Source organism: Anser anser (assembly GCF_964211835.1).
Source record: "Anser anser genome assembly, chromosome: 16".
Lineage (NCBI taxonomy): Eukaryota > Metazoa > Chordata > Aves > Anseriformes > Anatidae > Anser > Anser anser.
The window spans coordinates 1,934,191-1,957,966 of NC_139737.1; the positions used below are offsets into that span (position 1 = coordinate 1,934,191).

At 44.6% G+C, this 23,776-nt stretch overlaps 1 protein-coding gene across 1 annotated transcript; it reads left to right on the forward strand.

The window, feature by feature from the left end:
• The first annotated feature begins 364 nt into the window (after positions 1-364).
• PRPF6 (pre-mRNA processing factor 6) lies at positions 365-23,343 on the forward strand. The gene is made up of 21 exons (XM_083801640.1): positions 365-526; positions 981-1,149; positions 1,937-2,055; positions 2,227-2,305; positions 2,890-3,066; positions 3,667-3,822; positions 4,512-4,606; positions 5,303-5,459; positions 5,674-5,836; positions 8,557-8,675; positions 9,271-9,489; positions 11,050-11,172; positions 11,713-11,834; positions 12,953-13,091; positions 13,983-14,102; positions 15,284-15,460; positions 16,275-16,408; positions 16,726-16,817; positions 18,941-19,055; positions 21,105-21,231; positions 22,005-23,343. Exons 1-21 carry the CDS (start codon positions 456-458, stop codon positions 22,155-22,157), a joined length of 2,826 nt encoding a protein of 941 aa, XP_083657766.1. The 5' UTR covers positions 365-455; the 3' UTR covers positions 22,158-23,343.
• Positions 23,344-23,776: the final 433 nt, after the last annotated feature.

Below are 23,776 nucleotides of genomic sequence, written 5' to 3' on the forward strand. Positions count from 1 at the left end.
CTGTATGCATGCCGATGTGCATTTACACGTGCAGTGTGCGCGCAGGCAGGCGTGTAAACACACACCCCGTGTGCACACAAACGCGCCCTGACACGCGCAGCGCGTGTGCGTGCCCAGCTGCGTTAACACACGCCCCGTGTGCACACCGAGGGCCGTTTACACGCGCAGCGTGCCCACGGACGCGCGCTAACACCCGCGGCGGCCCCGTGTGCGCGTGCCCGTGCCCACGCGCGTGCAGGTGCGCGTGCAGGTGCCGCGCGCTGTGCGCATGCGCGCCCGCATCCCCCCTCCTCCTCCTCCCGCTCCCCCCTCCCCTCCCGATGCCGCCGCCGCACCGGGGGGGCCCCGCCCCGCCCCGCCCGGAACCGGAAGTGCCGCGCTGCCCGCCGGGTAACCGCACCGCTTCCGCCGCCGCCGTTGTTTCTCCGCCGCCGCCGCGTCTCCCCGCCGCCGCGATGAACAAGAAGAAGAAGCCGTTCCTGGGCATGCCCGCGCCCCTCGGCTACGTACCGGGGCTGGGCCGCGGGTGAGGCGCTGCACCGGGCCCTGCTCCCCCCGCTACCGGGCCCGGTACCCCTCACGGCAAGGCCTGCCCGGCCTTCAGGCCCGGTGGGGCCGGGGCCTTCCCCCCGGTTGTGGCTCGGCACCGGGACCGGCTGCGTGAGGGGCTGGGACCCCCGGTCATCACCCCCGGTCCCCGGTCACCCCGTCCTGCCCCTGCCCCAGCACCGTGCGGCCTCCGGGGCGCCCCTTTCGCTGTGCCCCGCTCGGTACCGGGCAGGGGCAGAGCCGGGAGCTCTGCAAACCCCAAACCCTGCAGGGAAACGACCCCCGGGGGGGAGGGGGGGGAGCTGCCGGTGTCCTGCCCGCACCGGGGGTACTGGTGGCGGCGGCTGGGGTCGGTACCGGCCGTGGCACCGTGCCCGTGTGGTGGTGGGGCTGCGGCGCCCTCACTCCCTGCCCCTTCTCTGTCACTGCAGGGCCACCGGTTTCACCACCCGCTCTGACATCGGCCCCGCTCGTGACGCCAACGACCCCGTGGATGACCGCCATGCGCCCCCCGGGAAAAGGACGGTCGGGGACCAGATGAAGAAGAACCAGACGGCCGACGACGATGACGAAGACTTGAACGACACCAATTATGATGAGGTGATGGGATGGTGGTCGTCCTGGAGAGATGCTCTTCCCCAAGGGGGAGAGAAGTCCCATAGCTCCCCGTTCCCTGATTATAAAACCCTCCGTTAGCTGAGGCTTTGGGGCCAGGCTTTCCTGTAGTCTGCCAATAATGCTCCTTTTTAATTTATTTATTTTTATTGAGACTCCGTTACACGTAATGGCACAGTGCTCGCAGACTTCTTGTTCTGGCGTTGGTCCAGATGTCGTGGTTTAATTATCCGTACAGAGCACTGAGCGTCTTGGGAAGAAGTCCATAGATAAATTATTAGTTGAAGTACTCTGTGGGATATAGTTTTTTGTGTTCTCCTGCACAAATGAAATCAGAACTCTTGTGATTTGAAGTATATTTGTCTTTACACGGCCTGTGTAGTCTCTGGTGTTTAAATCCCCCTTTGGTTAGTTAAACGTTGCGTTATTCTTTTTGTTTGCTTTCAGGAGTTAAAAATAAAAGTTGTTCACGGAGGAAAATGCCCATTCTGCACTGGGAACTTGTTTATTGCTTAATAGAAGCAATTTTGAAGCATTTTTTCTTTTGAAATGGTTTGGGAAAATAAACAGTAGGGGTGGTAGAAGGAGGCTGCTTTTATTTAAGGGCTGTGTTAGTCTGGTGCAAGATTGTTAAGACACACCTGCTCCGGGCTCTTTGTTTCCCTGGGTTGCAGTGGGCTGTGCTCGGTGCGTAACAGGAGCATGAGACTGAGCGTTCTCCTTTTCTTTTCTCTTTTTCCCTCCTTTTTTTCTTCTCTTTTCAAATTCTTAGTTCAATGGCTATGCTGGGAGCCTGTTCTCAAGCGGTCCCTATGAGAAAGATGACGAGGAAGCAGATGCTATTTATGCAGCTTTGGATAAAAGGATGGATGAACGGAGGAAGGAGAGAAGGTAGGGTTAATCCAACACTGCTGTGGGATGTTTCCTAATTCATTTGTATTTCAGAGTTTCCCTCTGGAAAAAAATATTTTATATGCTTTCCAATCAAATCCCATTTTCTCTAATACTTAACGCCTTGCCCGGTGTTACTTTGAGCGTAACCTTGGTCCTCCTTTCTAAAAGGGAGCAACGGGAGAAAGAGGAAATCGAAAAATACCGTATGGAACGACCCAAAATTCAGCAGCAGTTCTCAGACTTGAAAGTAAGGACAGAATGTTGTCATCGGTGTGACTTTTGTCTCTGCTTTGTGGGAGGTGGGCGTGTGACTGCATTTATTTGCTTAAAATCTGTGTATTATCACACAAATACTTTGTGTTGGGGAAAAAAATGAGTACGAAGCTGGTAGCTGGTGGTGCAGAAGCTGTTGTAGGATTGGAACACTCTGTCGTGTAGTTTTCAGGCAGTTACAGTTGCACAGTCAGACAGTATAACTGGATCTGCTGACTAAATCTTCTGTTAAATAAAATGTATCATTTTGGCTATTGTTTAATGATTAGTAATAAAGCGGCGCCGCAGTCACTGAGATTAATCTGCGTGTTTGTAGCTTAGGGTTTAAGAACGAAATTGGTTTGGAATCTCGGTCTGGACTAAAACCAACTTCTAATTAAATGCATCTAATTCTTTTCTTACTTTGGATTAGGGGAAGAAAAAAATCTGATCTTTGACCTCTAAGTCTTTTTTTTTTCTTGAAAGAATTCAAAATGAATTAAATCTGTTAAGGACTGTGAGTAGCTTAAAGGAACACATTTCTAAACTAAATAATGATTGCAATTCGTGTCTGAGTAGCGGAAGCTAGCGGAGGTCACGGAAGAAGAGTGGCTGAGCATTCCAGAAGTTGGCGATGCCAGGAACAAACGGCAGAGGAACCCTCGTTATGAGAAGCTGACTCCTGTACCCGATAGCTTCTTTGCAAAACATTTACAGTCGGGGGAGAATCACACCACTGTTGACCCACGCCAGACGGTGAGTATGGCCTGATGATCTTATGTGCTCTTTTTAAGTAGAGACAAAGGTTAATCTGTGCGTTCATGAGTGGGATTTGGAAAAAAAAAATTCTTGACTGAAAATCTTGCTGTAGTTTGCAAGTCCGTCAAAGGAATTGTGGATGTTAAATCCCTGTCCTCGCTGGAATCTTTCAGTGCTTACCCATTGCCAGACAAAGCCTGAGGGTGGACAGGGGAAGTCTGTTTCTTGTGTTAAAAGTGGAAAAAAGTGTTTTTTGCTGTAGTGTTTTTGGACGTAGAATGGTGATAATGAGTTTTAGTGAGCTTAACCAACATCCTTTTCTGTTACGGTAATGTCTTGCAGAAATGGAACAGAAAACAAAGTTCGACTTCACCTAGGGGCTTGCTCAGCTTGAGTTAAAATTATTTAATTTTCAGTTGACAATAGGTCAAATACATTTGCTTGTTGCTGCTGTGTTCATAACGGTTACAGAAGAAGCTGACTGGCCCTGAAATGGCACCAAATGCCCATGCGACTGCTTTGTAGACATACAGCCTGAATTCTTTTAGAAATCTCAAGAGGTTTTTAGGAACATGTTTCTCTCACTCTTGTTCTTAGCAATTTGGTGGATTGAATACTCCCTATCCAGGGGGCTTGAATACTCCATACCCAGGAGGAATGACACCAGGCTTAATGACACCTGGGACAGGAGAACTGGATATGAGGAAGATCGGCCAAGCCAGAAACACCCTGATGGATATGAGGCTAAGCCAGGTAAGCACGTTGGAAGGTGGGATCTGTCACAGGATTTGGTGGTGTGCTGCTATTTAAGACCTGGTTTTAGGAAAGTCTTTCATTTTCTTGGGTGTTAGATGGGAGAAATAGCTTAGCTGCGACTAGAAATAATTTTTCACTCCCCCTTTCCCAATCTCATGCTCTCTACACTAACAATTTATTGAGTAATAACACTTTGTCATTGGAAGTCTTGGTCGTGATGGGAAAATGAACTGCACTGTTACACCAGAGGTAGACTTCAGACAGACCATGCTGACAGCTTTGTCAGGGAAGACATTTCTTCAGGATTTATTCAGGACAGAAAGATGAAAAATACTACTCTTGTGTAGTTGACTTCCATTCCTCTTTATTGATTTTCCCGTCCAAATCTGGTTCAAACTAAAAAAGATGGGCTTCAGCTGTCCAGGTTGCAAGACCTTGTAGTGGCTGAAAGCCAAGCTGCTTGTTTTCTGGCTTTGCAGTGGTACTAAGTTTTTAACTGTAAAGTCATGTGTTTTAGAAGTGGGGACAAAAGCTAATCAGGAAGGGAAGGGCTTGTCCTTTCCTTCTTCCTCGGTCTTGGTAACAGATAAGTGCCTGAAGATTTTTTGTGTAGCAGCAGTGCCTTGTGCAGGCAGGTTGTGGGGCTGTGAGCGGTCGTTTCAGTAGTGTTGGCTTCACTTTCCCAGGTGTCAGACTCTGTGAGTGGCCAGACTGTAGTGGATCCCAAAGGATATCTGACAGACCTGAATTCCATGATTCCCACACACGGAGGTGATATCAAGTAAGTTTAAGGGCTGGCTGATTCAGCCTCTTAATAAGGGCTCTGATCCTGCATATAAATGGAAATCTGCCAGAATGGGTGGCTTGTAGCTAATATTTAGTTTGTAAAAGATGGTAGGTGAGTTCAGGGGATGAATTCTTTTAACGTGAGGTCCAGTATTCTTTCAACTGATGTGTTTAGCATCTGACCTGCATGAATTAATTGCGGGGATTGTTTCTGTTCTGTCCCCGGACTGTATGCCAGAGTGATGGTAGTGGGCAGCTGCCTGCCAGCCAGGAAATAATTGTACCTGTGTGGTGCTACTTCAGGCTTGACTGGTCACCTCCGAAGCCATGTGTAATAAAGGATTGCCACGTAACTCAAAACAGTACATGCAAATCTTGATCATAAGACCTGACCTAAATCAGTGCTGTGGGTTATTAGCTTCCAATTGCAAGTGCCTGGCTGTAATTCCTTAAAATATGAATATATAAAAATATATTTAAATACTAAACTAATTCTCACGGCAATGTTGTGTGTTAATGTATATTAGTAAGCTTGTTTTGGTAGTACATAGTTTGTTACCAGTCTGGAAATGTTTGAGGTCACAGGTACTGGCATCTGAGTGTGGCTGAGAAGAGCTGACTGTACTGACTGATTCAGGAGGATTGTTTGCTAGCATGCTGACAACTTCTACCTGTCTTTTCCTTTCATTAGCGATATTAAAAAAGCTCGTTTGCTCCTCAAATCTGTACGAGAGACCAACCCTCATCACCCACCAGCTTGGATAGCGTCGGCCCGACTGGAGGAAGTCACTGGCAAGCTGCAGGTGGCTCGGAATCTTATCATGAAAGGAACAGAGATGTGCCCCAAGGTCAGAATTGCTTTGCTTCCCTGCTGGCCCTTGCAGGACAGTAGGAAAATGTGGTGGTTACAAGCAGCAGCATCTGTCTGTCAAGCTCCTGTCAGCTACAGCCTGATACTGCTTCTCTATCTGCAATATTAAAAACACATTTAGCTGAAAGCTCTGGTTTTAGGTTCTCACAGTACTTGTTTTGATATAAAGGAAAGGTTTTTTTTTCTGACAGAGTGAAGATGTTTGGTTAGAAGCTGCTCGGCTTCAGCCTGGGGATACAGCCAAGGCTGTTGTGGCCCAAGCTGTCCGCCACCTCCCGCAGTCCGTCCGGATCTATATAAGAGCAGCGGAGCTGGAGACAGATATCCGGGCAAAGAAGCGCGTTCTTAGGAAAGGTGAGAGCTTCTGCAGCGCCAGGGAACAAAGTCTTCGAGTCCCTCTGCATTGTCTTGTAAATTGTTCAAGATATGTCCATAATTTTTTTAAAAAATGCTTTTGTTTTTTTCCTCCTTGGTGAAAATACAGTTGTTAATAATGTATGCTTGAACGCTGGAACATGCTGCCGTTGGGTCAGAGTGGAGTGCTTCTAGTATTTGCAAAACAGCCCCCAGCAGAAAGCTGCTCCTGCTGAGCAATGGCAAAATGACATCTTACTGAAAACAATTCCATCTTGGTCAAGGTTAGAGAGGTAGATGGAAGCAATTCAAAAAAATATGCTCTAAGGGGAAAAGGGTGCTTTAACAATCTTCTTGTGATATGTTTTAAAAAAGATGTCAGACTTTATATATGAGTTTTGGCTCGTCTATAACCTGTTAGGGACCGCAGTGATATTTGGTGGAGGAGCTTTAAAGGCCTTGGGATTCTCATATCATTGAGCCTGGTGAGCCTTGGGATTTGCTTTAGTGTAGCAATTTCTGTGTTCTTGACAAACAGCTTTTCTTTGTGGTGCTTACCCAAAACCTTTCATCTTTATTGTATTGAACTTGGAAGTTTCCCTCTTTTGTGGAATTGCCGTCTTTTCCCAAACCTGTTCTCTTGTAACAGCAGTTTGTGTTGTCCTGGGCCCAGGTTTTCCTTGCAGGTTCACAGTATTAGTCGATTACTTTGACTGATGTGCCTGTCTCAGTAGAGATTAGATCCTTCACAAGTATTCAACTGTATCAATTACATCTCATGACTTTAATCTAGACAGGGAAAAGGGTCTGGATTTAATACGCTTAATCTCTGCGATGCAGTCTGCAGTATTAAATAACTTGCCTTCAAAGGGAGTAAATTGCTTCCTTCTTACTACTGCGTGCAAATTGCATATCGGTGTGAAATGGTCCCTTACTGCATGTGACAACGCGTGGATGAAAGGCACTTCAAGACTGCTGGGATTGAGGCTGTGGGAGTTCAAATATTAATTATTTGGTAGCTTTATTTTCGTTGGCCAAGCAGCGCAGTGTTCTCTGGAGCGTTGCTCCCGCGACACCTTGTTCTCTGCAAGAACAGTAACAGATGCTTAACAGGAAAACACTTTTACATGAGCAGAAGTAGGTTTCTGAGTCCAGCTCAGGTAGGAGGGCATCAGGTGGGAAAGCAATGACTTGTGCATTAAATCCTGAGGCTGTTCATTTGCTTTAAGCATTGTATCTTACTCCAGTTTGTGGAACCACCTACTTAACCTCTGATACAAAGCTGTTAGTGGAGTGGGATATGCTTTACCGTGCTGTTTCCACTCTCTGCATGTTAGCAGTCAGCTTCACCGTGCTCCTGTACTACCCGGGGAGCATCAGTAACACAGTGCTTGGAACTGTTTGGGTATATGCTCTTAACACAAGTGGCAGGTTAACCCAGTATTTGTCCAAAAATATAAAAGGCTGACTGCCAGGTAATGTCACTAAAGTGTGATCTTTCATAATGCATTTCTCTCTCCGGTCTGTTGGCTGTGTGCATTTCTGCCGTCTAGCACAACGTCTGGAGTTTTTAAAGCCTCTCTCTGGCTACAGAGACAGCAAGCTGAGTGTTTAAAATACATCTTGAGGTGTAAAAATCGAACGCTCTATCTATGAAAACAGGCTCTGTCTTGCTGAGCGGTGTTTTCAGCTCTTGCACACTGATATTATTCACTTAAAATGCTTCAGAAAAACCTCCTGCTGCTGTAGACTCTAGGAGGAATGGTTAATGCCCAGACGCTCGGTGCACACTACTTGTAAATGCTCTGTGCGTTTCTGTAGAGCTTGGATGTGCTCTGAAGTTCATGCTCAGCAGTGTGCCTCAGCCTTTGCAGGAGTACTTAAAGAAACAGCATTGCCTGGAAGCCTGGCAAGTTCCAAAGTACTTTTGGATGCATCTTCTCTCCTGTTTATGTGGTCCTGCAATTATACTTTCATTTACTTTCATTATTGATAAAGGATGTGTTCAGTCCTTGCTACTACGTCACATTTATGTATAATCACCATGGATGCAATGAAGCCAATACTACTCCCTGTATGGTTATCTAAGCTGTAGTGACAGAAGCTAATTTTTTTTCTAAATCCTTTTCACTAGTAGAAGTAGAAAAAATTAGCTTTTCATTGGTTTTGAAAGTACATTCATGGGTAAAAATTTCAGAGAAAATAAGGACTTTCTGGTTTTGTCAGATGAGCCCTGTTTGCAAGGCATTTGTCTTAATGCAACTTAATGAGGCATGGAAATCCTAAAGAGTGTGAAATTCTTTATTAGATTAATGTAGACTTAACCCTCATATATTCAAGATTTTATACCAGCCTGGTATGTATGAAGACAATATGTTTGGAGTGTTTATCAGAACCCAGAAACCCTTTGACCATGCTGAGAGTTGAGGCTTTGTTCAGCTAGGTGTTTTACTGAAGAGGAAGCAATTACAGCTTGTAATGAGAAAAGCTCTTGGCTCGCCAAAACCTGTTTCCAATTAAAATTAAGTATTTTTTTTTTATTTTCTGATTTTAAGTTCTCATCGTTGAAGCAAGAGCTAGTGTAAGTACAATTCCCTCCGTTCTTTCAGGAAATTTCATCTGTAGTAAGACAAGGCCTTTAACGCATCATCTCTGACAACAATATTTCTCTTTGGGGAACTTCTTTATCATGATTTACATAATTGTTTTTGCCTCTCTAGCCCTTGAGCATGTTCCAAATTCAGTGCGTTTGTGGAAGGCAGCTGTGGAGTTAGAAGAACCTGAGGATGCCAGGATCATGCTGAGTCGAGCTGTGGAATGCTGCCCAACTAGCGTTGAAGTAAGTTTAAAAAAAAAAGGAAAATAAAGCAACCTCCTACATTCTGTTTTAGGTTAGCAGCAGAGCTTTGACAACAAAAGGCAGGTAAGTGCACTAGTTTTCTACTAGGCATTTTATGAAGGATGTGATGAGTAGAGAACTATTTTTTTTTCCCCAGACTTAATTGTCTGGTAGTTATTATATGCCTCATTTTCCTGCGTAATTTTTAGATTAGTTATGCCAGTGTACTGCTGTGCCTGCAGTGGCCAATTAGCCATGTTTACATTCATGTTTAGCGCCTTGACAATTGTGAAAACAAGCATATGCGTAGCTTGGGGAATCTAAGACAAAGTTGCTTGTTTCTGAAATGTTGAACCAAAGAGTGTGTGCAGCAGCCTGGCAAACGAAGATGATATCTTGAGATGATTAGGATTTAGCTCTAAGGACAGTCGTAGAGTCTGGTTCTACTATTTCTGCTTTGGTATTCTGCAGCCTGCTTATACTACGTGAGGACAATTGCCAACTAGTAGCAAACAGAATGAAGCTGCTTATCTCTTTGGGCTGACACTGTCATCTCCTTGTTCTAATCTAAAATACATCTTTTGTTGCTCTGCAGCTGTGGCTTGCGCTGGCAAGACTGGAGACATATGAGAATGCTCGTAAAGTCCTCAACAAAGCCCGTGAGAATATTCCAACAGATCGTCACATCTGGATTACTGCTGCCAAATTGGAAGAAGCCAATGGAAACACCCAGATGGTGGAGAAAATCATCGACAGAGCCATCACATCTCTTAGGGCTAACGGGGTGGAAATCAACAGAGAGCAATGGATACAGGTATTGGCTTGGTCTTGGTTAGCGACCCAGGTGAACCCTTCAAGTTCTGTTTTGAAGGCTTCTGATGCTAGATACTGTGGGATTGAGCTATTCTGCACTAGGCTTATTGGTGGAGAGCCTTGTGAAAATACAACAGGTGAGACTAAAGCACTGAGGAGGGCCAAGAGCAAATTTAAGCGATACCCTGGGGTGTCATTATGTGTGTCGAGCTGAGGAATACCTGGTTTACATGTCTTTTGGAAAATAACCAGCTTCGAGCTGAAGCAGCTGCTGCCTCAGGTAGCATGGAGGCCTTAAACCTCCAGGGAATTATTTGTATATTTTTTGCATATGTCTTTTTTGGCTTAAAAGGTACCTGTTTGCCAGCTAAGTCTTTGTTGGGTGGTGTTGTAAGAAGTCGATACAAACATTGTGTATGGAGCAGATAGGAAATAGTCTGCTCATCCTTTATTGGCTCACACTGCCTCCTGAGGCTGTGCAAAGTACTCACAGCTGACTTAGGGAACCATGTTACATGGTAATGTTTACAAAACATGACCTCTGCAGGTTCATCACACTGTTACACATCATCCTATTTTTGACCTTCTGTACTAGAAAAGCAGCAAGAAGTTGTATGGCTTTTCAGTGTTCTGGTCGCCTTTGAAAGCTGTGGTGCTTGAGTTTCCTGAGTTAGTAAGACACTTCAAAGACTGTTACCATTTAAATCGCTTGATGTTCAGGTTAAAATAACTTTTTTCCTCCTGAATATGTACTGTTGCTATATTTAAGCACAAGCCTTTTAAAACAATTTACTACTGATATAATTTACAGTGGGTCAAGGCAGCAAAATGTTCTTGGCACAGTGCTTAAAAGAGTATCGGTAACGAACAAAGTATTTAATATTAAACGGATATCCTTGTTAACATCTAAATGAATTATAACCTTCTTTTTACAATTAAAGGTTAATTTCAACTTCTGCTTTTTTAAAAAAACCTTCTGCATCTGTCTTCTCGAGTTCCTTTTTGGTACTAGAACTGTTCCATTTCTGTTACCTGATCAGAGATCTCTTTAACAAGTTTAAGCAAGTCATGCGAAGCCTTCTGAAAGCTTTGTCAGACACTTTTCTGTATGTACTCTAGCGACACAGCCTTTGCAGCTGTAACTTAACAGTGGGTGAGAGTGTATTTAAGAGCAGTTCTTGCTTAGCTCTTTTTCAGACTTAAAAACCAAAGCTGAAAGAAGGTCAGTAGCTTCGATGCTACGATTCATTCTTCTTGAATTCTTGCATTTTTTAATGCCTGGCCCAACCCAGGGGAAGTCAGCACAGCGGTAAGAGGAGACCTTACAGCCCGGAGATGTCACGCGTTGTCACACTTTCTCTCCTTCTCTGATTCTGTGCACAGCTATAGTGCATTCCTTGTGGGTGTAGTCTCACTGGTGTCAAGACCTGTTTGAGTAATAAGATACTTGTAACGTAGTGACCTGCAGTGTCCCCGTGTTTGTGCCTGAGGAATTGCTGCTGCAGAATCTGACTTACTGTGCTGATTCTCCAAGTGAGCAGGCTGTTACTCTCCTCTCTAGGATGCTGAGGAATGTGATAAAGCCGGAAGCGTGGCCACGTGCCAGGCAATCATGCGAGCTGTGATTGGGATTGGGATTGAGGAAGAAGATCGGAAACATACCTGGATGGAAGATGCAGACAGCGTATGTCCAGCTGTGATACTGTTTTTTTTTCAAAGTGGGGGAAATGGAACTGGAACCAGGGAAATTAGGATATTTTAATCAGTGAAAGCGGATGTGGTTCACATGTTATCTGCTTGCGTTTGGCCATTAAACATGCACTACAAACTAAATTCTATTTCAGCATGAGAAATACCCATTTCAGTGACCTTGTGCTGGGTTTACAGCAGTAGGTAAACATGCTAATGTGCTTATAGTTTTTCATGTAAAAAGCAAAGTGTGAATACGGAAGCCTTTGCAAAACCTTGCTAATTTTTCAGGCTGGCCTCTGCATGTCAGTCCCTCTGGAAGGCCAGTGATGCTTGTGCGCTGCTAGAGGGACTCATAGAAATTCCTCCCAGCTTCCCTTTAAAAAGCTGATAACAACTGCTCTGTTATATAGAGTGACCCAATGCATATATTACTCACTGAGTTCTGTATTGAATTATGAATTGTGTCATTCTTTCTTGCCCTTGACTTCAGTGCAACCCTAAGCTGACTTAATTCCGGTCTGTTTTTCCTTAGTGTGTTGCTCATAACGCTCTGGAGTGTGCCCGAGCGATTTATGCGTATGCCTTGCAAGTTTTCCCAAGCAAGAAGAGTGTGTGGCTGAGAGCGGCGTACTTTGAAAAGAACCATGGAACAAGGTATGTGTACCCTATTTGTGTGGCTCCTTAATACAGCCTGCTAGACCAGGGAGGTAGAAAAGCTACGAGATCAGCAATAAAGTGTACTGTTCCACAAACGGAGTGAGTTCAGCTGGTGAAAACTCAACGGCATTGTTTGCTGGTGTGACCTCCTTTGTTGAGGTTGTGGTCAGAGAATCTTTTTTTTCTTTGTAAGATCATAAAAAGTTCTCTGACAAATGGGATTACTTAGTAAAAATAGCTATGAATGGGTAAGGGATAATCATCCTGGGAAAGGCATTTCTAGAAAAAATTAGGAGTACAGAATGACAAGTCACCTAGAAATACAGCATGTGTTTCATTTAATTTTTGTAGGTAAGTTACTTTAGCACTGAGTCTGTCTGAGCATCTGTGGCATTTTCTGATTAATCGTACTGCGGATGTGTATCAGAATCTGAACTAAGATTGGCATTATACTGTCACAGCCTGGGCCTCTTATTCTGATTATTCATAAAGTACTACACGTTTGAACCTTTTTTGCCCAAAGTTTATAATAAAACAGTCTATGTAATAGACCACTTACAGATGTGGAGTTAGTCTTATTAAAGTTTATTGTGTGGAAGTGACTGCAGATGCTGAGTCCTACATCATTCAAGGCTTTTTTTGGATCAGCTATGTCTTTGCTTTTGATGTTGTTCTCCCATGTTTTCCCAGTGGTGGCTTGCTTTTAAGCCCCTTATTCTACCTGAAGTCCATTTTCTAGAGGAGGAAAAAAAAAATCAATAAGATCAAGCCAGCTTCATGTAATAATTCTGAAAAACTTCCTGTCTTGGTTTCTGCTAAGGTTTGTTTAGAAGACTGCCTCTTTCCAAGACAAATGAGCTGTTTATGCACAGAGTCTTTCCGCAAAAGCTATCAAACAAAGATGTCTGAACAATGAGCCGTTTGTGGAGTGCTGATTTCAGAACCCTTGTGAAAAAAGACCTCACCCTTTCCTTGTTAATGAAACAACTTATCAAGGTTTACAATGTTGGACTTTGCAACAATATTTATAGCATTGAGTGATAGTGGAAATGGTGTGTGAGAGCTCGCCTCTGGCAATATTTCGAGTGATTGTAACTTGCTCTTTCTTGTCTCAGAGAATCCTTGGAGGCTCTTTTGCAGAGAGCTGTTGCTCACTGTCCCAAAGCAGAAGTGCTCTGGCTCATGGGTGCCAAGTCGAAGTGGCTGGCAGGAGATGTGCCAGCAGCCAGAAGCATTCTGGCCCTGGCTTTCCAGGTGGGTATGTTACACGTGTGTGATGGTGTTCGGTGTGACTGCTAAAGAGAACAGAGTAGGCTTTTTCTGTCAACACTCACCCGATTTCTGCTGTCTCTCAATATGAGGGGTCTTGCACTGTTCTTTGATATTTTTACGTGGCAAAAACGTCCTCCTGTAAGGTGGCAGCAAGCTGGAAAACAGACTGTATTACTACTCGTTAAAAAGGATAGTGATCTGCCCTAATTAATGAGGTTGCTCTATTAATTATGGCTTCGACCAAACCCACTAATCCACAGCAAAATGAAGGGAATCATCCACTGGATGCTGGAAGATGGACAGAGTGGTACGCTGGGAAAGAGGCCTCAAAAGCCAAGTGACGGTAAAAAAAAATAAAAAATAAAAAAACCAGCTTCTGAGCAGGGAGGTAGAAGTGAGTTACTTCCTAGACTTGTTCTTGGCCCTTTTTGTTAATATCCTGAAGACTTCTTGACGTGGTTGTCACTGAGATGACTTGAACTGGAGGAGTGTTGTTCACAGATTTCAGCTGAGAATCTGAGCTCCAGCTTTTTTGTTCACGGATAATAAAGTGAGGGTCTCACTGTGACAGACCCTGTGATTTCTTCCAGTATTTTAACTGGAAGTTCAGAAGATCAAGCATTAATGGTTTTCAACAATTGAGAAGTATCCAACTTCTCAACTGGCATATATCTTTGTGTTGTGCATCTGTTTTGTAGAATTTCTGTAAACTTCAAAGGTCAAGGAAGACTGGGAGGAGCTTGAACTGAAAAAAAAAATATCCTAGTGTGGATTGACAAAGCTCTGATTTCAATTTTAATCTGGATCAAATGAAGGATTAAATCTGCTGTTGATTCACTGTATGCATTTGTCTGTCATTTTATGTTCTTGCAGGCCAACCCCAACAGTGAGGAGATCTGGCTGGCTGCCGTGAAGCTCGAGTCAGAAAACAATGAATATGAAAGGGCGAGGAGGCTGCTGGCAAAAGCTCGCAGCAGTGCCCCCACGGCAAGGGTAAGGATGTGTGAAGGGTGGAGAGACTGAGGCTTCTCGTGCCCATGGGGGAGTTGAGTCGGAAGGAGAAGTTCCTTTAGTTCTGTGGCCTTAGTGATTGACCAGATGGCTCCCTGCCATTGCCTTTTGCAGGCACTGTAGTGCTTCTCCAGTGAATTGCGACACAAAATCGGGGCATGATGGGAAAAAAGGCTAGGATCAAGTGAAGGGTTTCAGTTTTTTTCTACGCAAATGGCAAAAGTCAGGAAATTCCCAGTTTACAGCTGTTTGTATAACGTTCCTGTTGCATAAAAGCCTGTCTTGGAAAAGAGAGAGAAAATACTTTCACAGAAGACTCACTTATGCTTGCAGTGCTAAAGACAGCACCAGTCCAGTTTGTTTAAAGTTACACACTTGCGTTTATCTCTACCCTTACTTCTGGTATGATAAACTTTGTCAGTTTTTAGCTGTGCGTACAGAACCATTTTAATTTTTCCAAGTAAGAGAAAAGATGGGGTTTGTTATGTGGAAAATGAGATTCCCCTTGCCCCCGATTTGTACTTCATTCTTGATCTTTTAGACTGGCCTCTTCCTTCTTTGTCAGTCGGGGAGCTTCTGTCCAGCTGGAGTTTGAAACTCTTGCGGCAGACGTGATGCCTCTTTTGCAAAGTCATGGGGGGAGTCTGGGAATTGGGAGGACAGGGATTAAAGAGCAGCTAAATGGCCTTCAGTCTGTAATGTATTTCTAACAGCTGCAAGCAAAAAGGAAGGTGTTTGGGGGCAGAAAAGCACATTTACCAGTGTGTAATTAGCAGGACAGCAGTTGCAGCTTAAAGCCATAACTAGGAATAGGTGCTCTTGGTAGCTTGGGTGTGAGGAGATCATTCTGTGCAGATGAAGCTGGCTCAAAGTTATTATTGGTTGTGCTCCTGAAGCTGTGCTCTGTCAGCTTTCTGCTAATTGTTGAGGAAGAGATTGATCGCTGTCCCAATTCCCTTAATACTTGTGTTTTACCTTTCTCATTGCTATCTGTTCCTGAAACTTAACCCTGACTTTTTTTTTACTCCAAGCTGTAGCTAATGAATAACATGCTAATGAATGTATGAATGTGGGAACCCACTGTGTTGACAGAATAATATCGTTGACAGAGTAATGTTTCTTCAGTGGCTGCTAGCGATAAATGGCTGTGCTTTTTTTCTCAGGTCTTCATGAAGTCTGTGAAGTTAGAATGGGTGCTTGGAAACATTGCTGCAGCCCAGGAGCTCTGTGAGGAAGCCCTGAAGCACTACGAGGACTTCCCCAAACTGTGGATGATGAAAGGACAAATTGAGGAGCAAAAGGAGCTGGTAGAGAAAGCACGGGAGGCTTATAATCAAGGGGTAAGATGTATGTTATTGCAAGTTTGCTTTGTGCTTCTGGCACGGACAGATGTCTGTCCCTCCACTTGGATTTGGAGGGTAAATGAAGAGGTGATTTCTGTTCTCTCCCTGTTATTGGTTAAAACAGTAACAGAAAAATACTGGGATCTTGAACGAAGCGGCAAAAATGTCTTACTCAGTATCCATGTTCGCTTTCTAGCTTGAGAGAGTTTGCTGTATGCTTGACTACTCACTAGTATGAAAAAAGTCATTGCACAATAATTCTCTGAGACCTGTAAGGACTAACAGTAGAACTAATAGAAAAGCTCGCTAATGAACTTTGATAGACATTGTAAAAGGAGGTGGTCTGCAGAACACTTGTCTTTTAAATGGTAATTGGTGTCCTCATGTATGAACACTCCTGAAACTCATCAGCCATGAAAGTAATGTGGAAGCAAGTTAATGACTTCCCAGGCTTCAAAGGCAGTGTGCTTCCTGCATACTCTGTGATTTGGTTATGGATTAGAGCCCTCCATCTCCAGACAGCACAGATTGTGGGTGTGCTGTTAAGGGAAGTGTATTCTTTCTTTTCTCATGCTACTGGGATAGCTCAGTCAGAACTGATGTGCTGTTATCTGGCTGTTTCAGATATAGGAGAAACTAATTTTCTGTACTGTTCACTGCTGTAAGATTAACTAGAAGAAATTTGAGTGATGTAGTCAGCTTTATTTCACTTCCAAAATCCCCAGGAGGATGTAAGGAAGGAAGTCGATTTCTATAGGGATTATAATATGTTTTCAAATGTACATAATATGCTTTTTGTTATTTTAAACAGTTGAAAAAGTGTCCCCATTCCATACCCCTGTGGCTTTTGCTGTCCCGGCTGGAAGAGAAGGTGGGGCAGTTGACCAGAGCAAGAGCCATCTTGGAAAAGTCTCGGCTAAAGAATCCAAAGAATCCAGATCTCTGGTGAGTTGTAGCCCAAATTCCCTTCACGTCCGTGCAAGGCCAATACATGCTTCAGGTTGGCTATTTTACATCTCAGCCAGGGAGCTCTTTTGTTTCTATTATAGTCATTTTCTCATATAACTTTTAACCTAGGCCATTATAAAATAAAGGTTACATTTGTTTTTAAATGGAGAGGAATGGGAAGATGTCAGTCACCCGTATGTATTTAAAATATGGGCAAATGTTTGTAATTTCTTGTAACTTCCACGTGATTTGCTGTTGGTTTCCACGCAGTGAATGTTTTCATAAATACCATCACTGGGTCTCTTCCTTACCAGGTTAGAGTCTGTGCGACTGGAGTACAGAGCTGGGCTAAAGAATATTGCAAATACTCTGATGGCCAAGGCATTGCAAGAATGCCCCAATTCAGGTGAGATGGGTCTCATTTTTATCTTAAACACAGCTATATTTGCTTGGAAAAAGATAAGCCTTTATCAGCCAAGATGTCCTTTTTGGCCGTGTTTCAAAATACCGCGTTGCGGAGAGGTGTCGATCGTCCTTCTGCAAAGGAGATGTTGAGGGTTTTTGTGAGTAATCCTGGTTGCTTTCTGGTGTCTCACACCGGAGAGGCCACGGGTTGGTGTTCATGTCTTGGGGTCTGTGGTCCCCAGCTTGTTCCCAGCTTTCCTGGTAAAGCATCTTGGGTGGCTTTTCTCTGAAGCTGGTAAAAAAAAAAAAATCTGCCAGGGTTTAAAGTTGAAGAAAGACTCAAGGGTTTGCAGTTAGGGAGTTCAGTGGAAAAAGGATGGGTTTTTCCCTGTCTCGCTGGAGTGTAGCTGGCCGTAGGAGACTTCTGTTGGTGGTTTGCCCACACTGGTTTCACTACGAGACAGGCCTGTGCTTAATAACATGCACTGACAGCAGCTTCAGTCAGTCGTGATTAGGGGATCGTGTACCGTAAATGTTTAGTCCTGCTTTGTCATTATTTTAACATATTTAAGGAAGGGCAGATAGGTCATATAACATAAGTCAGATGGTTCTAACTAGCAGTGGAAGCGTTCGCCTCTTGGGATGGGAGGCGAAAGTGCAGAATGCTTCCCTATTTTTTGGCAGAATTAGGCAGAAGGCTTAATCATCTAAACATGTTGACATCTTTGGAGAGAAGATGTCACGTAAGTACAAAAAGTAGTAGCCTACCACAGGGCAAGCCTTTTTTGTTTACCTTCAGGCTTGGTTTTGGAAGGTGTTTAATTGGCAGCTGCTGAAGCCCCAGTGAAATAATGGGAATTAAGTGGCTTTTATGACATGATAAACTCATTGCAAGCTGCTCGCTGTGCGAGTGGGTCAATAAAGCTACCGCACAAGCCCCACTTTGTTTTGTGAATGACCTAATGCTTAATGTGTGTTTGCCACCACAGGCTTTTTTACAGAATCTGCCTGTTGCTATGGAAATAGGCAGCAGGGTCTCAGGTCTTGTTTAAATAAAATAGCTTCCAACCCTTATCTTAAAACTCTACAAACCAAAAAAAAAGCCTGCAGGAATTAGTTCATTGGACACCTACAGTCATGTAAACCAGAGACCTGTGTCCATCAGTTGCTGAATTAGTTACTGCTCCTTACGGCTGATGGCACAAAGAAGGAAACTGAAGTACAGTGGTGGTTGTGTCCTCAGCAGGCCTGAAAATAGAGACCCGTAAAATAGGGTTTGACCCTATATACAAAGAGGAAACAGGCAAGAAGGGAAGAGTTCTGCTGCAGTCTGTCATTGCAGTCATCAAAGTTTGTATAAATTCCCGTGGTGCAGTTTATGGGAAGTGAGAGCACTTTGATAGAGTCCTGGCAGACACGAGCTTTCAGGCTTTGCTTTGAAGTGATCAGCAGGTATGGCTGGCTGACGTGAGAAACTGAAGATTTCATGCTCCTCTGAGCACGTTTCCTTTCTTGCTTTTGGCAGCGAAAGGATCTAGGGATTAAACCCAGCTTCCCTGGGCCTGCTATGTCCTTCATCGTAGGTGCGGGGAGCCAGCAGCAATAAGGCTGTGGCGCTCCTTGGCACCCCTGGAACTGCTTCCAAGTGGTTCACTTCTGGGACTTCTGCTGCTGAAGGTACCTGTGCAGACAAATGGAAGTCTTTCACTTGGTTACTGCTGAGTTGCCCTCCGCCACTGCACTGCTTCCAGTGTCTCATCGGAAAGGCACAAGCTCTGGTCTCGTGCGCACCCGCACAGGGAGTGTGGAAGCTGCAGTTGGGTTATGGTACATGAACATTTTAGAACTGAAGGTCCAGTGTGGTGCTACCTGTAACTAAATTTTGTTATGGTACAGAAACAATTTACAACTGAAGGTCCAGTGTGGTACAATCCGTAACCGAATTTCAGAGTACTGAAGGAAATAGGCGTGCTGGAAGAGTGATTTGAAGTGGGGTGGAGGCATGGGGATAACTTCCAGGATGGGGGCAGGAGTGCCGCTCACTTTGGAGAGCGCTGGCCTGCTGGCAGGATGGGGAGGGTTAGCCTGAAATGCCACTAAATCTTCCTACTTGACTTAATTAAGGAATCCTGTGGTCAGAGGCAATTTTCCTTGAAGCGCGGCCGCAACGAAAGACCAAGAGTGTGGATGCTCTGAAGAAGTGTGAACACGACCCACATGTCCTGTTGGCTGTGGCCAAGTGAGTTCCTGTGCTTCATGTAGTAAAAAAAAAAACACGCGTTTTTGTGTGTGGCTGCATCCGTGATGAAACACTGCACTTGAGCGTGACCACACGATGCTGGCTGCAGCAGTTCTAATCAGCCTCAAAGCAAGTAACAGCTCTCAAGCTGTCTCCTAGTAACGTTGCAAATCTCCTGCTCTGCCTTGATTCGAAACAGGGGATGTCAGCCTGCCCTCCAGCTGTTCTGGTGGGCCTGGGGCTGCAGCACGCATAGTGATACGTTCACGCTGAGTCCTTTTTCAGTGCTGGGTTTTGGCAGTCTGAAAACTGCATCTTTGTTTCCCCTTAAGTGGAGTTTTAGCGTGTTTTCAGATGAGCTAGGCTTCCACTAGGTTTTATAGGGTGTGTTCCAAATATTTTTGAAAATATGGACAATTTTTGCAGGTGGTTGTTCGCTTTTTATGTGGCTGACTGTGTTCTTCATATTTTCTCTCTATCCTAGATTGTGTTGGATTTTTTTTTAATCTTGAGCTAGACTGTGCTGTTCTAGTCTTCTCCCTTCCTGAATTTCTGCTATGTCAGTTTTTCTTTCAGTTGTGGCCCTTCCTGGAATGCAGACTACAAGTCACCCTGTAGTTTGCTTCTCTGGAACAGGAAGATAATCCACTAGGAACTGTCTTCTTTTCTAAATCAAGTTGTGAGGCTTCCAGTGATGGAAAACTATTATTAGAATTGACTCACCATATCCCTTCTGATCTGATGTGTAGATGTGTAGACGATGTGTAGTACTACAGCAGTAGCGATTGGAGCAAACTTGCTTTTTCTTCCTTTGTGAAGACCAGAAGAGGTTAATGCAGGAAGCACGCTGCCCAAACAGTTGCCCAATTCTTTCACAACTCTTTTTTATAGGCCAAAGAAAACTGTAGGATACACTCCAGCGACTGCAACGCTGGCTTCTGCCAGATAACAGCTGCCTTGTTCTGCTTTAGGAGCAAGTGAGGAAAAACGTTAGCTTTTGCTTTATTGAAGCTGCTTCCAGGCCCTTTCTGGTACAACCTCAGGCAGTTTAGCAGCTAATCCCAACGCAAACAGCTTCCACCTCCCATCACGACGTGCATGTAGGTACGGTAATGCCACGGCCTGCCGCACATTTGTGGAAAACTTAAAATGTTGCCTGAAAAAGGCCCCTACCTGCAGGTGTTTAGCCCGTGCTATCGTTGTTCGTGCTCTTTTAAATCGCAGTTTATTTAACACGGAACAATCAAGAGTATTATAGGGCTTAAAAACAATCACATAAGCTGTATAATTTTATGGCTGGCTAAGCTCTTTATGAGGGATGGCTGTTTGATTTGATAAGGACCTGACTAGCTCAAATGAACTCTTTAATGCAAAGGAATGAAACCAATAGACTATTGATTCAGCTGGTTAATTACCAGGGAGAAATTTAAGAATTCACAAGTACCTTTTTGAAATGGCAGCAGTCAGGCTGAGCGCCAGGCTGGGATTTGAGTGTGGGACGTTGCACGCTCGCCTTTCCTCGTGAAGTGGAGGTGGAAGGAGCAAGATTAGTGTACCTGAGCCTGTGACCGCATGTGGTAATGGCTCCAGTGCATATAATTTGCAACTGTTAAGACGTTAATTGCTAGATGCTAAAATGAACTTGAAATATTAAAAAATTGGGGGAGGGAAAATAGATGGAGGTGTGTGTGATCCTGTCCCTTTGTACACTACGTCTGGAACAGCAAAATTAAGCAAATGAGTTAGCAAAGATGGAACTCAGAGTAATCCTTCCCTTCTCCGAGAGCCTGTCTCTTCCTTTAATTGGGACTGTCTTTACCTGTTACAGCGTGTGGGGAGTAAGGAGGAAGCGGTGGATGTTCTTTCCAGTCCTCTCATGCCTCTTCCTTTCCCGGGGCAAGTGCAGTTTGCAGATGACTGCGAAACCTGGTGTTCCCTTCTTGGGAGAACAAAGAAATGAAATATCTGTAGAGCCTTTAAGTTGGAGTGCTTGCAGATTGCTGTGTTCCTCTGAAGAGGTTCTCTCTTCCCTTCTGCTTTTCTCAACAGGTTATTCTGGAGCGAGCGTAAAATAACCAAGGCTCGAGAGTGGTTCCACCGAACAGTGAAGATAGATTCTGACCTGGGAGACGCCTGGGCTTTCTTTTACAAATTTGAGCTTCAGCACGGCACAGAGGTGAGCGTGCACCTGGGCACAGGGAGCAGGGGAAGGCAGCAGGAATCCCTTGCTGATGGTGGTTACTTTGTCCTGGGAGCTGCTGCAGCACTGGGCCACGCACACCGCTGCTGCTCCCTGTCTGGCTTCCAGATGAGGAGGCTGAGGCTGTCACGCCTGGTCTTGAGTGAGCATGAACAGGCATGTGTGGTGCTTTTTAAAGGACACTGTCATTAGCAGAGCTGTCTTTCAGGTTGCTTCGCCATCAACAGTCATGCTGGTTCGTGCAAAAAAGCTCTGAAATCAATCTTGCTTCTGTAAAACGCAAGCTTCCTGGGAGATTTTCCTGTAATTGTGGTGCCGGATGTGTGTAACTCGTCCTGTGTCTGCACAAGTGTCAAATGCAGGTTGCACGTGGACACAGCTGTAGGAACAATCTGTTCTAATCTCTTACGGTGGATTTTACTGCCTGATATCACTGAAGTGATGGGAGTGTTTATCTTCTGACTTCAGAGAGACCTCTCGCTTGACCTGTCTCATGCAGGTGGTAACACAAAGGAAGTTTCTGCTGCAATTTCCTTGGTGTATCCAAAAGTTGCTTGACTGTAATTAGGCCGGTTTGTTCAGCAAGGCAGGAGAATTTTAACCCAGGCTTCCAAACTGCCTTTAAGGGAGGTGAGGGGAAAGCTTTGGATGAATGTTTGAATTAGGGAGGGGACTTAAATTTTTGGCTCTCTGCTGGAACAAACGAGGGCATTAAGAGATTTGCAAACTGTTGTTTCCCTTCCTCATAGGAACAACAAGAAGAGGTAAGGAAGCGCTGCGAGAATGCTGAACCCCGCCACGGAGAGCTCTGGTGTGATGTCTCCAAGGACATAGCAAACTGGCAGAAGAAGGTTGGAGAGATTCTCGTGCTTGTGGCAGCCAAGCTTAAAAACACCTTCTAGAGTACGCTGGCTTCAGCTGGATCAGTCACCTCTGCAGGACCTGCCTGCTTACCTGCTTTCAGTTCATTTGCCCGTAGAGTGGCAGATTTCAGAGGACAGGAGATGGGTGGCAACGTGACAGATCTTTCTTCCAAAAAGCAAAGCTGGGTCCTCCTCCTTTTCCTGGTGATAGTGCTCTTGGCTCACACAATGCAGTAATCAGCTTCTGCAGCACAAGTGCATCTAATTCCCCTTTGAATGTTGCTGCTGGTGTAATTGTAGGGGAGCTGAGCAGTTTTGTGAGGCTGTGCTGGCATTTCCATTTTGATGCCTGAATCCCCTCTGTAAATACAAGCCTTAATCAGCGCTTGTATGGTTTCTGATGTTAGCTGTTGCTCTGGATTCCTCTGCAGCATGAAGCGCCCGTCCTGTCCTTGTCCTCCTTTGTGCAGTTTCTTTGGTGTTTGGCCCACCTGATGCAATTTCTTTGCCAGCATCTGTTGTGTTGCTGTTTTTGAATATCCTCAGAGGAGATGGGGTAGGGCTCTGCTGAGGGGAATGGCTGGTGTGAGCCTTTTTTAAAAAAAAAAAATAAAAAAAAAATCTTTTTTTTGGCCAAAGGTCTGGTCTAACTTCATCTCCTCTGCAAGCAAGCTGCAACACAACTCGAGTACTCCTCAAACCTGAGCAGATGGAGCATTTTGTGAAATTCCAGAGCATATTTTTAGAGACTTTCCTTAATTTTTTAAATGTACATAGTATAACCTTATTCTTCTAGGTGTCCGATTGCTTTAAGCACAGTGGTGTTTTAAAGTAATAAGGCAAAAGCCAGCAATCCCTGAAGGCCCTTTTAAAGGAATCACCTTTCGTCAGAGCCATCAAGAGACTGTGCGCTTAGACAGTGGCAACTTCTTTTTCATTGTGGGTGTTTGGCATGGCCATCTTCAAGTGCAGATGGCAAAGAGCGGATTATTTAGAGTGAGATCTTTGTGTTTGGGACCCTTTGAAAGTTGTCTTCAATTTTCTATACTTGCAATCTGTATTATTTTGACTTAACGAACCTGACTGACTTGTGATCGTTCATGGAACCGAAACGTGTAATGTCTGATGTATTAGGATGTAGAAGTATTCAGGTCTGTGTATGTGCATTATGTAATGTATTTAGCTAGAGAAAAAAAAAAAACTTATTTGGAAAATATGTATAAAACATGGCTTGTGTTTTTTGTTTCCTTAAAGTTCTCTTTGAATGTGGTCTCGCCTTTGTACTCTGACTGGGAAGAGTGGCTCTGATAGCAGAAACCTTTGAACTTGCCAGGCTCTCACCACTCTGGGAACATTTCTGCCAGGGGTGGTTACACCAAGTTGTGCCGCATCCTTCTGCCAAAAGCAACAGTGCACATGAAAAGTCTGCGTTTTAACACCGAAGCAGAAATGTTTGGCCTTGAAGCAAAAGCCTGTCTTTTGGATTTATAGTAGAAATCTTGTGAGCGCTTGTGCTTTCTCTTGAGTAGCTGATGAAAATGTGTGAAGCTGCATTTTCATTGAGAAGGGTGTAGATCGTGGATGTCCCCTGGGCTTGTAGTTTCCCAAAGGTGAGTGAGAGATGTTGGGAGCTGAGGGACTCGCCTGGGGGTTTTGTG

Coding starts and splice junctions, on each gene's coding strand:
- PRPF6 (XM_083801640.1), top strand. CDS start 456: ATGAACAAGAAGAAGAAGCCGTTCCTGGGCATGCCCGCGCCCCTCGGC. Junction 527..980: donor GTACCGGGGCTGGGCCGCGG/GTGAGGCGCTGC, acceptor CTGTCACTGCAG/GGCCACCGGTTTCACCACCC. Junction 4,607..5,302: donor ACACACGGAGGTGATATCAA/GTAAGTTTAAGG, acceptor TCCTTTCATTAG/CGATATTAAAAAAGCTCGTT.